This window comes from Corvus kubaryi, unplaced genomic scaffold, assembly GCF_017639235.1.
Source record: "Corvus kubaryi isolate FWS band 111438036 unplaced genomic scaffold, C.kubaryi_AGA036_p1.0 72, whole genome shotgun sequence".
NCBI classification, from domain to species: domain Eukaryota; kingdom Metazoa; phylum Chordata; class Aves; order Passeriformes; family Corvidae; genus Corvus; species Corvus kubaryi.
This window is the reverse complement of record NW_024582060.1, coordinates 1,881,519-1,896,347: the sequence shown is the minus strand read 5'-3', so window position 1 is coordinate 1,896,347 and position 14,829 is coordinate 1,881,519. Positions and strand designations below refer to the sequence as shown.

Sequence of the window (14,829 nt, the reverse complement as noted above, 5' to 3'; positions counted from 1 at the left end):
TTTCCACTGGACAGTTCTGCTGAGATGAGCTTTTACTTTTTGTTGAGTGGATAGGAAGGAAAAGACATGTGAGAGGTGTTGGTGACAAAGGCCTTGAAGCAAGTGACTTTCCAGTTGTTTCCACTAAACTAACCCTGAAGTTCCTTGGGGAGCAGAGCTCTCCCAGTGGCAGTGTGCAGGTATACTTTTTCTTGCAGCCAACAGCAACAAGCTGATTTGTTCTTAATGTTGTTTTCCCTTTCTCAAGTGTTGCTGGTGAGACAGTCTACAGTGATGACCCACCATATGGGAACTGGTTTCTTATCTAAGCAACACACAGAATTTTAATTGGCGTGGCAATTAAACCCAGGATTTCCCATTTGCACACTCATGTTGTTCCTTCAATAGCCAAGGAACCTAAAAACTACATTTTCCATCCAAAGGACAGGCCTAGCTCACTCTTCACTTCCCTGTGGTACTCAACGAACACTGGGAGTTAACCAGACTCCAATGCTTTTCAAAGTCTGTATTAGTTACTAGGAGAAAAAGGGGCACACACAAGCACATGAAGGAATGAGCTCAGTAAGAAACAGACTCTCCTTTCTCTGTACGCTCTGCCCTCACCATCTACCAACATGGCAGCCCTTAGGATGCCATGCCCCAATTCAGCATGACCAAACTGTGCTAAAAGCCTCACTAAAATGCAGGTCTCAGTAGCTACTACCCTTTCATCTGGTCTCCCAAAAATATTCTGAAAGAGAAGAAACACAAATCAAGTACTGGTGAGGAGGAAGAGGGCACTACTTTGGCTGAGCACTGCAAACAGACAAATTAAGCATCTTACTGCTCTTACCACTGCCTTCACCGTTGTACTTAAGACAGTTCCTGAACATGGTCTTCATATCACCCACAAATTCTTCCTTGGTGCAGTACTGACCTCCATTCAACTTCTTCTCCATGCTAGAGATATCCATGGGGGCCTGGAACACAACCAAACTTCTCTTCAGTTACAGCAAGCATAGTGGGGCTTACAAAGCTGCACTCAGAGAGGGCATGGGCAGCACAGGATGGTCTCCAGAGAGGCAGCCATCCATCTTTGGTTTTCTTGACTTGTAAGGCTAGAAGGGACTGCCAGAATCATGGAGTTTGACTGTGAGAGTAAGACAGCCCACAAAACTTCAAAACACTTCCAAAAAACTGCATGCCAGTCAACAAAGTGCATCAGTCAAGATGGCTGGGCCACTTCCCATACCTTAATGATCTGGTAGTAGTTGGGAGCGTACGATTCATCAACGGGTTCCAAGAAGGGCCAAGAGTCCTTGTGAGCCTTCACCACATCTAGAACTGGCAGTAGCAAGAGAAAGGTGAATGGTTACACACACACACACACACACACAGAAGCATTTCACTTGGAGGAAGTCACGCAAAGGGGGAAAGCTGGGGTGGGTCTAACCTTTGTACATGGCTGTGAACTCGTCATCCAGTTCAAAGCTGCAACGGGAAGCACCACAGTGAATATGCAGACTGAGGACAGGTAAGACATGCTCTGTACTTCATCTTCTCCTCCACCCATGCAGTGCCACAAAGCTGGCAAATAGGCCTCATCACAAACCCTCCTCTCATATGCACCAGACCCAGATGTTTCTCAGCTTACTCCTCTCACTGTTCTCCAACCTCACTTCTCCCTCCGCATTCCTGTGAGTGATCACACTCCTCTCCTTGCCATACTCACAGCTTCGACACACTTGTGTGCTGCAATGCCCCATTGTATACTCACATATCCTTGGTCCTTCGCTCTTCCCTGGTAGGGGAACTGGGATCCAAGTGGGAAAGCTCAGGGGGGAGCTCCTTCCCCTGCGCCAGCAGCCAGGCGCGCTCTTCACGAAGTTTCCTCCTCCTGGCCCGTTCTGCAGTGGGAAGAGATAAAAAACCATTCAGCACTCTCCTTGCCCACATCTTGCAGGGAAACAGAAGGTGCTTCTGCAGCTCTCAAGAACTCCAGTGAGATGGTCTTGTTCTTTCAGCAAAAGCAGCAACAGCACAGGAGCAGGTGAGATGAGCATACGGTGCACCATCAACATGCCTCATCATTCTCCCATGGTTACAATCATCAATTTTGAAGCACCACTGTGACACAGATGCTCCCTTAGGCAGCTTCCAGAAGTGGTGTGGTACAAAGAGGGAAGCTCAACACCCAGCCCTAGGCACAGCTCAGCACTATGGAAAGAGCTGGCTTATTGTTATCTTCCTTTAGGTGCTTCACCTCAGGCAGGTGAACTTTGAGGCAGCTGGCTTTGCATGGAATGGGATGAAGAGCAGTGCTGAGGGAAGTTCTACCAGCTGAGTGGCAATGAGTAACTGGGGTCATTATTATCCTCCATGGCTGGCTTTGGGAAGGTTGCTCAGGTAGATCTTCATGGCCAGCGGCCAGAGCAAGCAGGCTGCCACACACGAGGGCCACTGGGACAGCTTTCGTTTAAAGAGGTGAGGCACAGGAAGAAGCAATGCTGGTAATATAACCTGTGGTTTGCAACCAGACAGCTGGCTAACAGATTGCTTCATAATAGAAAGTTTATGGGCTCTCATGAACCTCATTTCCTTTTTCTTATAGGAAATCTCAATTCATTTGACTTGCAAAACACCTGCAGTTGGAGCAGAATTCTGTGAAAGTAATGTTCAGGGAGAGATGTCACAGGAACAGGCCACATCAGGGAACACCCAGAGTGAAAGAAAGATGAGGGAGACTTATCTAACACCCTCTAGCAGAGGGTCTGCCTTTGGAAAATGCCAACTACTTAAGAAGTACCAGCTCTGGTGGAAAAATATTTATTTATTGTCCTGCTCTGTCGGTCAAAACCAAATTTGGAATGTGGCTTGAGAGTACAAGAAAAGTAGGAATAGCTACAAGGTGTTTGTAGGGACATCCATGGCCAGATATGTCAAAGACTGGTAAAAGAAAGCCTGAATTTCCTGTTAGAAGACTGAGGTTAGCACTGGAGCTGGGAGTATCTAAGGTGTCCTACAGAATCTAACAGCATCTATTATAACATTACATGACCAGAAGTCAACACTCAATTGCAGGTAATAGAGAATATCTGAGTCTGTCCAAGCACTGTTCAGAATTCATGCTTCTTTCATAAAATGAGCAATCTTTAGATGTCATTGCAATGGATGCCTAACTGAGAAAGCTGAGGAGAACATGACGTAATTATTTGGGCAGCAAATGGAAAATGTCATGACAACAGCAGCCAAGAGGTAAAGATTGTGTAGATTTTGGAAATCCACCAACATCTGCCAAGGATCTGACCTGGTAAACTGACAGGAATCAAGGAGTGCTACCCTGGTACTGGATCTCAGTTAGGATTAATAGCAGGAGCCTCTACCACAGCTAGTGATTAACACTGTGTGTTCAAGATCACTGGCAGAGCTCATTCTCCTACTGTTGGCCTGGGTTGAGTCTCACCCAGCAGCTTTCAAAATCTAAATAATGCCCTAAAAAGTACCTCAACCTTCTAGAAAGTCATATATGTGAGAGATTACGTTGAAACAGCATCTGGAAAGAGAACTGGGAAACTTTAACCTGCTGTTGTGGTAGAAATCTAGAAAGCTGCCTTAACTTACAAATTCAGGAGAGTACAGATGGGCCCAGCAGGAAACCTGCTACCTAGGGGGGGTGTGTTGGAGTTGGGGGAAGTGTAATCTCAGGCTTCAAACCGGAATGCGATGTAAAAACAGGAATACCATCCAAAACCGAGAAGAAGGTGAAATTCATAAGAGAGCAGATATTTCATCCTGTATTTCACATCCCCCCCTCTACAGAAGGCCACATAAAATTAACATTATATTCCAAACAGACTGAAAATTAGAAGAAAAATGTTACCCTAAAATTTCTGTTGATGGATGTCCAGTTTTAACAAGTCTGAACCAATTAAAACAAATGACATCATTTTCAAATCACTTCCTCTCCATCATAAGAACTGTCATGACAGCAAATGCTAGTGGTGGGTGTGCTTGGCACTTAGGAAAGATCATTAAGAAGCTAGTTTTACCTGGATAGCTGCTGGTTCTAGGGATAAAAATACTGTATTTAACAGAACAAGTCAACGTAATCTTTGCAAACAGCTTTTGCACCAGTTTAAAAGGAGACTTCTCCTGACTAAGCTTAAATGGACTAGGGAAGAGTTTAAACTAAACTGAAAGAAACTGCACAAAACAAAGTGAAAGCATCTCTGCCAATAAAAGCATGAATGTATGCTAACTTGGCTTAAAAGAGGCTACTGCTCAACCCCATGCCAGTTTCTTTGAGTGGCTCTGGTGCCTTTGAATCAGATGATGTAATGATTGCATTTACCCAGAAAAGGAAATGGCTCATACCAAAACAAAACCATTTCACAGGAACATTTATCTTTGCAGCTCTTGTGGAACTTCAAGACTAATTTTGTCTATAGAGATGAAGCATTAAACCACAGAGAATATGCAATTTGCCAAGGGAAACAGATATCTGTGGCAGAGATATGGATGAGTCTCAATTCAAAGCACCTGATAAGCTAGGGATAGCAACCAGGAATACATGAAGACCAAGGAAGTAATTGGATGTTTTAAAGGTTAGAAAGGTAAGCAGGTAAAAGAAGCTATTCTTAGACAACACCTGGCCTCCTACCAAACATCTGGTAGCAAACTGTTTCATTTTGGAAAGTTTACAAGGTTTGCATGAACTTAGTCTTTTTTTCCTCTTCTGATTCTTTATCCACTTTGGGACTCATGATACTGATACTGCCACACATTGCCACAGTTTTCTGAGGATGTTCAGCCTTTCCCTAGAACTACAACAGCCCAGCCAGTCACTGTGGCTAAAGCAGCAGCTAAGGGAATCCCCCATAAGGGAGGCCAACAGAGAGAAAGAAGGTGGTCAGGAATTGCTCTGACCCCACACCTGCAGGTACTGGCTGACTGCCTGCTGTCTGTGCCTTGATCTGATGTATTAATCACAACATGGCTGTTTGTTGCAGAACAGCTTAAATCAGCATTTAATTCATAATCGTAAACATTTTAGACCAACACCTGAAATTGGCACCTCTGGTGCTCTGTGTAGCCTGGTCCCTTCATCTTTAGCTCTCCAATTGATAAGGCCAGTAGCAATATAAAAATACTACTCTTGCTACTCCCATGTTATCCCATTCCCTTTCTCCTCAAAGGGAATTCTTTCATCATGCAATGGGCCAAAAGAACCAAATGCTATTCAGTGAGAGCAAAACCAGCTAATCCTACACACAGGGAAATCATGAGGAGGCAAGTGGGGAGACAGAACTAAGAAATAACATGAATAGCAGGAGAAAAAAATGGACAGCTGAGGCAAGGAGAAAATGAGCACAATTTGAAGAAGACAACGCAGTGGAAAGGTGCCCTTGAGAACAGCCACAAACACTGAAAGAACAGATGAAGGAAAAGAAGCTACAGTCAAACCAATTAAACAGAGGTAAGCGCAAGAAAAGATTCTCATTAGCAAGCCTGGCAGGGAAGGAACGCAAATGGAAGACTTTAATTCAAGATCTCAGTCTCCACACTGATCTCCACACTGGCAGCACGTTACCTTCCACTGCTTTGACCTTCTCCTCCATCTCCCTCTTCCTCTCCTCCTTCAGCAGCTGTTCCTGCTCCCTCTTCTGCACTGCTATAAGGATCTGGCGCTCCTCTTCTTCCTCTCTGCGCCTCTGCTTCTCCATGGAGCTCAACACATTTGGGTTTACCTGCAACAGAATGGTGCACCAAAAACTGTAATGCACTGGCTTGTTGAAAGCTGAGCAGAGGCAGGTTTGCTTTGAGGAAGTATTAAAGCACACCTACAATGAATGACTGGGAGGAAAAAAATGGGAAAAAAAAAAGGATTTGTATGAATGATTTCCTAGATGAAAAGCAACATGGAAAGGGAAGTTATTTGTCAAGCAATGAAATCCTACGGATACAAGGACAATGGAAGGAGAAGCGATGGGTTAGACAAGCTGCCACTCTGTCAGGGATGCACTGTGTGCATTTCTCCTCCCTTCTGGGCAAAGGATTCAGGCTGTTGACACCCTTACACAACACCTCTACCTCTTCCAGCTAGCAGAACTCTGAGTGCAAGTGTGAGAAGAAAGGACTACTTCGCCAAACCTGTCTCTGCTGTAAAACACAGAATACTTCAGTAAGGAAAGCGTCTGGTACAGCATTGCATCAAGGTATCATTAGGAATGTTTTCCTTTCCCGTTCAGAATTTCTCTGTGCTAATCTCCCCTGACCTGGCTCTCGTTTGTTTGTTTGGACAGTTTTCCTGCTGGGTCCCAAAACCAGTTCTCTCATTCAAGGACACCTGGCTCTTTATTGCCCCACTTTCTCACCTCCCCACTGCCAGCAGGCTGCAAGGCTGTGTTTGATCCTACTTAGGACTGCATCTTCCCAGACCAGGGACTGCCTGCTCCTATTTCTCCAATAAAGTATGAGGTATGTATACAGAAGCGTGGAATTATCTTTATTACCTTAATGTAATTATAAGACAAAGGTATCAGTCATCCATCAGCCACTCCTACCTCTGTGACCAAGATATGTGTGCCTTATCAGCAGGGAATATCAATCAGAAAAGAACAGTGTACATACAGTTTGCTCCAACTTCATTTTTCAGGGAATAACCAGCAACCACCACTTAGGCAGAAGGAATTTCCTGAGGATTAGCAATCAGCCGGGGTCCGCTGGCTGCTGCTCAGACCATCAACTTCTCCAGGCCCACTATAAATCCCCAGGAAAAAAAATAAAATTCTGGCACCACGATTACTATTTTGTCCTTGTTTCATCGCCCAGGAATGGAACCTGGGGGTGTTTTGATGAACGCCTAGAAATGTTGTCTGGTTTCACTGCACATTCATTCCCCCTCTGCCTCCCCTTCCCCTACACAGCCCTGTGCTGCCCTACAAACTCCCACTCCAGTTCTCTGTAGATGAGCACCATGCATCATCTCCCTGTCTCCAGAGGCAACAATACATTAAGAGAATTATGCTTCAACCACCAACAGTCACAGAGAAGTATCCAAGAGAGGGTGATGGGACTCCTGACAAAATTAGGACCATATCCTGCATTTAGGGGCAGATTGGGCAAAAAACCCCACCTATTCTGTGCTGATCCTTTAAGGTGAAACCCAGAAGTTCATCTCACCACGAGGGAACTCTGCCTATCTTCTTTTCCATTTTATATCTTCATCAAAATGTTATCACTTTACTCTTCTCTCTCTTTCTCAGGGAAATCATTCTGTGAGTTCAGATGCCTTGAGATTAGCCTGCTTCTCCTCACAATCAGTCTGAAGTTTGTTTCTCAACCCCTCATTCCATCCAATTATTCCTAGTTACGCTCTTCTGGGTGAACATAAATTCTCCTCTTCTTCAGGCACATTCCAGCCTTTACCTTATGGACTTCCTCAGACACTTACACAACACTCACACCTTTCTACAGTTAGATTAAATGTTTTCTTATAAAGCAACCCTCTCAGCTCCCTGGAATGATTGTTCCAGTTGTCTCTCAGACTTTTCCTCCCCGATCAATATCCAAACACCAGGATGCCCAGGATTGTACTACGAGAAGTACAAGAGGTCAAGAACCTAGAGATTTGAGTTCTACATTTCCACTTTTGATTCTTTTTATATCCCTTTCTCAATAGCTCTACCATCTGATTTGCTACTCATGAGCTGCAAACAACTTCCTTTCAGAACTGATCCTGACACCACTTTCAAACAGTTTTACTCTAACCTTCTTGATAAATCTTTAAATTGCAATAGGAACCAAAAGAGTCAGGTTGAGCAGTACGAGAAAGAGGTGAGCAGGAACCAGCCACCAAACTTGGTATGCCAAGATTTTTTAATGAGGATGTGACCATCAGCCTTTACATTCTCCAACCAGCAGATGTAAGCCAGCCTAGCATGACACGTTGATTTCTTTTGATTGTTGCTACACAGATGAGACCTTCCCTTTCCCTGGATTAATACAACTTCCACCATTCACGTCCTGGGGAAACAGGAACACAACATCCAAGCTGCAGTGCTCACACCAGGACCTCTCCAAGCCTGCAGGGCACATTCAGCACCCTATGCTTTAATGGCATGACACAGGATCCACAGCACGCTCCAGATCAACCCACCACACTTATGGCATCGACAAAGCAAGGGAACACTTTCAAATGAAGGAGAGGATGTCATCCCACCCGATCTAGAAAGCAGAGAAAAGCAGAAACCACAAACTCAGCAGAGTGAGCCCCAAGGACTGCAGTAGACACCCACAACTGCACTTGCTCCCTGCAGCACTTGCAGGGCAGCAACAGTGCTGCATGGGCTCTTTGAGACACTTCAGGCACAGAAACAACCTGATTTTCAGAGGGACCCTCTGCCTGGTGTCCCACCTAAGTCCATTGGGGATGAGTGTGCTCAACTCAGGGTTAAAAAACCATGCAAACATGAACCAGTAAACTCCTCCTGGATTGGTGGAAGCAGACGCTCATTGGAACGATAAAAGCAAGAACCAAACATAAGTTAAACTTCCTTCCTGACCATGGAGGTGGCAAAAGGATGTTTCTCCAGCTTCCTCCCCACTCAGAGGATAAAAACCACTGTGACCAAGGCATCACTGCCTCCTTCCCTCCGGCAGAGAGCACTCCAGGACACAACATCACCGCCGTCCCCTGGCCCCGGGACTCTGAAAGGGCCAAACTCCTGCCTTTAGCTTTGCTCTCCAGACAGTGGGTATCAGACCTCAGGGGCAGAAGGCCAGAAGGCGCGGGTACCCTGAGTGCCCTGGCCCCTCATCGGCCAAACCTTCCCTGCTCAGGTTTCCGAAGCACTCTCCTAATGAGGGTGCTGCTCAGGCGGCTCTTAATGAGGAGCTAATCTGAACCACCTGTTGAGAAATCCCCCGCAGGATCAGGAGCTCTTGGAGCAGTTACATCTCGAACTCAAGCAGCAGCCAGGAAAAAGGAGTCACCTGCACCGGGCTGAGCTTTTCTCCCCCAGGCTCGCCTGCTGCCCACCGTCGCTTGACAAACAAGCCATCAGACACGCTGGCACCTTCCCTGGCTCCCCCACGGCAGGGAGGACTGCCACATCCTGCTGGGAGCAGTGGGAGCATCACTGCTCTGGCGCTGGCTGGCTCCCTGTGTCCCGGCGCAGCGGGTGCCAGGAGGGCCCCCTGCTCGCTGGAAACGTTTCACTGGCCCACAGGCGGCAATTAACAGCCCTCTGCCGCCGCAGACCTGGAGCACCTGCGGTACTGATTAGCATCATTCAGGCTCCATGTGTTTCCCACTCCCCTCCTCCTCTGGGATTTCTGCTGCCTGTGAACAAACACGTGTCCCTGTGCTTCCTGCATGGTGGGCTTTGCAGGCAGCAATTCTGGCCCCAAACCGACCATCGCTGGGGTCTTGTTTTCCTCTCGGCAGGCTTTTATCTGCAGCACGACGAGAGGATCTTCCTTCCTTTTATTTATCTGTTCTAAGTAATTACATTTATTGCAGAGGGAACTGTACTTTCTCCTTTGTTTTGGGGAACCCCTGACTCTGGCTCACGTGGCATATTCCCTGCAGCTTGATTTCCCAGGGTTTGACAAAACACCAGGTAACTGCTTTTCCATTACATCTACAGTGAGAGATTATGCCACAGCCTGATAGAATCGAGACAATTTTTTCCTCTGAAGCTAATCCTGTGTTGTCTGACCGATTGCTTTGGGTAGCAGTTGCCAGTTCAAAGACCCCCCATCTCCACGGCCCCGTGTCCCCGGCTGTGCCGGCGTGACTGTTAGGGGCTGTGTGGTGAACTGGATCGGAAAACTGATCTATGTTAAAAATAACCCCGACCAAAGAAAAAGGTTATATTTAACTCCAGTCATTTCCCTGGGTCTGGTTCACTGCACAGACCCACAAGCAGCAGCAGTGCTGTTACACTGATGGGGTGGGGAGGAGATGAGGGTGAGGAGGCATGGAAAGCACCATTTGAACCCACAAGGCTGCAGTTTGATAAGCATTTCTTTAAGCAGCCTAAATTGCGACTTCCATTTCCAGCTGACCCCCTCCTAGCTCAGCTCCGTACTGCATCAGTCATTCTCTCCCTCGGCGCTATCTGCACCCTCATGTGTTTGCAGCCTCACGTTTTCCCCTTGGCTGAATTTCTGTCATTTCCCTTTGTAAGCCGGTTCTTCTAGCCCTCTCATCCTTCTTCAACTTTTCTTTGAACTGCCTCGAATGTGCCAGCACTTTCATTGAAGTGGAATTCCCCAGACTGAGCGCAGATTTCCATATGCAGCTGCAGCGGGCTCTGCGGCGAGGCCGGTTACCTCTGCGATACAGAGGGCAGCACCTCCCTGCTCGCCATAGAAACCCCGGGTGTCAGCCTGCCTTTGACGGGCATTACCACCCATCTCTCTTTCAGCACAAGCACTTTCAAGCGACTCCTTCCCACTGAATAGCGATGCTGCGGTTTATTTTTTCCCCCAGGAGGCATCTGCTCTCGCCTCCCTCCGTCGTCCTCCCCCTCGCACCCCCCCTCACCTCCTGCTTGATTGGTTTGATGGGCTGATGGTCAGACATCCACCTGGGAGAAAACTCTGTCCGCTGCAGACGCTTCTCCTGAAACAGGGTTGAGAATTGAGGGAAGGAAAAAGAGAGTGGAGGAAATTAGGGCACATCGGTGACACTGGCAGGAGAAACTCTGAGGGCTAGAAGTGACCATGAAATCCCTATTAGCTTTACAAGGGTAGCAAACAAGCAAACTGAACTCAATCCAAGAACTTCACGCTGACTGCAGAGCCTGTTTTACAAAGCCATCTAGCCGAAGGATCCCTTTCCAGATCTGTCCCACCTGAAAACATTCAGCTGACGGACAATACCCTTCAGAGTTTTGGGGCTCTGACACACCAGCTCAAAGCAGACTTAGCTAGGACAGCTAAGCAGCCAGTGCCCCCTCAGCAGAGCCAGCAGAGAAACGGCAGTAAAAGTGGAATCACGGGCAGTTTGCATAGAAAAGCCAGGCTGTAAATCGCAGCAGTTCAAAAGCACAGAGATCCCCTGCTAGCAGGAAAGGGACACAGAACGTGGCTGAAGACAGTAACCCCTTCAGCCATCCTACCTACGCTGCCGTGCCATCACGAGCCAGATCCTCGAGCACCGACTCCAGCCCTGCCACAGCATGGGGGAGAGTCTTCCCCCCATTCACAAGCTCAACAGCCCCCACATCCGTGACGCTTGCAGGCTGTGGGTGGAGGGAGCACAACGGGGTGACAGGCTGCTTGGATTTAGCTCTCCTTCACTCAGCAAGCATCCACGCTCTTGGAAGCGGTCAGAGAGAGGTAAACAGGATGTCATGTCTCCTCACCTTCTGTGCAATCATGTTGCAGATCTCCGGCAGGAAGTCTTCACTCAAGAGTTTGTAGAGCTGCCTCTCTCTAAGGGAAGTCCTCTCTCTGAAGCTCTCTGTGACCTGCCTCCACTCCTCTTCCGTCTGGCACAGCAACCACCATGTCCCACGGCCAGGCCCTTGGGACCCTTCAAAAACATGAAAGGATGTTACCTCCACAGCAGTTATGACTAACAGCTCTTCTCGATCCCTTCCCTTCTCTCCTCAGGGCTCAGGAAAAGCAAAAGACACTGGCAGTGGCCACTGCTGTGGAAAACATTCCCTTTGCCATAGACCCAAAGCTCTCTTCATGCACCAGAAGCACTGCTACCTCCCCTAGTGACAACTGAGAGTGATGCCAAGACACAGAGGAAGCACACAGGTGAAGAAATAATGGTGGCACATGGCAACACTCGGGTAGTGTGACATCCCTGTAGCAAGTCCACATTCCAGTAATGGCAGACTGGAGAAAAGAATTTAATTTGTTTCTTGTAATGGAGGCTGTCAGCCAGAGCAGGACATAGGGAAATGCAAATATCTGATTTAGTCTGGCAGCAGAATAAAGCCATCAAGAAATAATGTAACTTGAAATGAGCTTTTTTTTTTTTTTTTTTAAGAGCACTGCAAACCATTTCTGCAGTGAAAAAAATCCTCCTGCTCCCCACAAATGAAACATTTTGTTTGCAGGCACTTGAAAGAGCAGAAGAGGAAGCGAAGGACAGGGTTCATCGGGCTGCCAGATGGGGGGGAAGTTCCAAAAGTTCACATCCCATCCCTGCTCGATCCAGAGTGGGATTGAAGCAGATCACCCACTGCTCTGAAGCATGTCCCAACCACCAAGACACTTTGAGAGCTGTTCCACCTTGTGCGAAACACTTGAATATTAATTGCAAAGGAAGGGCTCTCTTGCATTGTGGTTGGAACACCCACCTGGAGAGGGGGAGTGTGGTTCCTGCTCCACAAATGTTTACACAGAGCAGGGAAGCCTCATGGGTTGCAACTTGTATGCTTTTGCCCCAGGATGCTCTCTAAGCAAAAAAGGTTATGGCCTTTTTTTTTTTTGGAGTGGGGAAGTCTTGGATCAAACACCTTCAGGCTGAGGGGCTTCTCAGCTCCCTCTAGACTTTTCTGGGGCTAACTACTGGCTCTTGGAAAGAAAGCAATGGTCATCAGCACCACTGGCAGATGCCATGCACCTTCTGACCAAATTTTCAAGCAAACTAACAATGAAAAATATAAAGAAATGAAAAGCCTGAACCTGACTCTGGGCCCTTTGTGCATCTGAGCTGCGAGTGGCTCCGACATGCAAGCTGTCAGGCTGTCCTAGGAAGACTGGAAAGCTGCAGGCTCCCTCCAGCACCTGCCCTCTCTCAGGTGCCTGGGTGCAGCGGCAGTGGCACAGAGTGAGCGTGCGCTGGCCCCAGGTCACAGGCCAGCCTGGAGCTCAGCCTGCCCTCAAGTGACTGCCCTGGGGACTGGTAACCAGGAGAGCAAAGGTCCAGCCATGTGCTGGCTCTGCTGCTCTGGCTACGCAAAGCCATCCCTTGCCCACCTGCAGCAGGGAGCTTACCTGCATCCTGCCCCCAAAGCCTGTACCCTTGCTTCTCATCCCCTTGCCAGCTGCCTACGGAGGACTCATTTCAATAGCAAACAGGACTAAGGCACTGCTTTGTGCCAGCAGAAGATTACTCTGCAGCTGAAGTGACACAATTTGCTGGAAGACAATGATCTGATAAAACCCCCAGCGCCTCACGCGCATCGCTCTGGCTCTGCCGCCCAGCTCCGGAGCAGCCAGGAAATCTGAAGACAAAGGGCAAAGGGAAGGAGGCATGGGAAAGGACAATGCCACCCTTGCCTTTTATTGTGAGGCAACAGGCAGGCTGAGTCCCTGGGTTTTGTGGGAGCCAGTGGATACACATGTATGACAAATGAGTCCCAGCTCCCTTGAACTCACTTTCACATCATGTTGCTAACTCGCTTTTTGCCTCGTTAACCCTTAGGTGGAACCCCCAAGACATCATTTACCACTCTCAGCCACCCACTGGGCACGAGGAAGAAAAAGTGAGGAGGATCAAAACGGTTCTTCCTTCCCTATCTTGGCATCACTGACTCCACTCTCTCCCCCAGCTGAAAAAACACACCTGCTAACAAGAGGGGTGTTTTTACTGCACCCCTGGAAGATTGAGGACCATTCACCTCCTGCTTTTTTAGGTGAGCCCTCACATTCTAGTGTATCCCAGTAGGTTAGGTTTCTTCATCCCAAACTCAGCCATGATAAAACAGGAAGCCTGGAGGTGCCCAGGCTCCCAGCTGCCAGGCAGTCTGTAACACAAACCCCTCCTTCCAAACTTGGCCCCAACCACCAGCAGAAAGACTCTCTTTCCTGAGAAAAGCTGGGGTTGTCTCTCAGGCATCTCTCTGGGTTTTGATAATTTAAGAGCCTTATTAGCTGGTGGTATCAGCCCCTGATACTGCAAAATCTCTTTACCATTTCTTATCTGAGTCTCATGGATAAGCAAGTTTTCTTCTGCCTTCTCCCTACCAAAAAAGAAAGAGAAGGAGTGATACAATAAGCACATTACTTCACATCACTGAAATGCAGCTGTTCCTGAGGAGAAGAATAGGGAACACCACAATTATTCAATGCAGAGCAAAACCATGAAAAGAACACTGCAGAACACACAGTTGAGATACATATTCACACATATATTTATCATAGCTTCGTAAACTTTTTATAAAGTGAAGGGTGCAGGCTGAAGTTTGGCAAGTACAGTATTTCAGTTCTTATGAGAAGCATCCCAAAATCTAAATGGACTCAAGTGGCCAGGATTTCTGGCTTCAAGCCACACAATGAAAGTATTCTTTATCAGGAGCAAATTCCCTAGCACTCCACGGTGGAACTGCATTTGAAGTGAGGTGGTTGGAAGAGTGATGCCCACTATTTCACCAAACTTCCAGCTCCGTCAGAATTTGTTTTGGAGGGTGATCAAAGCATCCACCAAGTCTGAGCTTGCTTCACTTCTGAGCTGCATTGAAATTATGGCTGCATGGTATATACACACTTACTGGGGGAATCCCAGAAATACATTATACTTCCCTCTGGGAATGTACGTATTTTACGTCTGTTGCAGGAAGAGCCCTTCCATACCTCAGCAAATTTTCCTCCAGTAGTTTTTTCCGCTTTGGAGGTCGCCCTCGTCTCTTGCCTGTTTTCCCAGGAACATTTGGGGTGTTTGCCTGCCCCCCACATCCCCTGAAAAACGGCAAAACCACCATGAAATATCTGCCGAGCAAGGGAACCGAGGCTGGCAGGACGGGAGAAGGGCACGGAAATCAGAACAGCTGCTAGGAACCCAACCAAAGGAGAGATTAAATCAGAGCAGCAACAGGACAGGGAGGGGAGAGGAGGGATTCCCACTGGCTGGGAGCCTGATCTGGGAGCCGCCGGCATGGC

At 47.6% G+C, this 14,829-nt stretch overlaps 1 protein-coding gene across 4 annotated transcripts in view; it reads right to left on the bottom strand.

The window, feature by feature from the left end:
• Positions 1 to 14,829, bottom strand: part of LOC121675116 (cat eye syndrome critical region protein 2) — a 51,302-nt gene that overhangs the window by 14,772 nt on the left and 21,701 nt on the right. Inside the window, exons 4-12 of one of the 4 annotated variants that reach the window (XM_042050185.1) lie at positions 14,524 to 14,628; positions 13,864 to 13,913; positions 11,355 to 11,524; positions 10,532 to 10,609; positions 5,570 to 5,726; positions 1,757 to 1,886; positions 1,433 to 1,470; positions 1,232 to 1,323; positions 833 to 959 (exon numbers count right to left, since the gene is read on the bottom strand). In XM_042050185.1, the coding sequence (XP_041906119.1) occupies positions 833 to 959; positions 1,232 to 1,323; positions 1,433 to 1,470; positions 1,757 to 1,886; positions 5,570 to 5,726; positions 10,532 to 10,609; positions 11,355 to 11,524; positions 13,864 to 13,913; positions 14,524 to 14,628 (947 nt within the window). The other 3 variants (XM_042050184.1, XM_042050186.1, XM_042050187.1) reach the window with 3 other exon arrangements.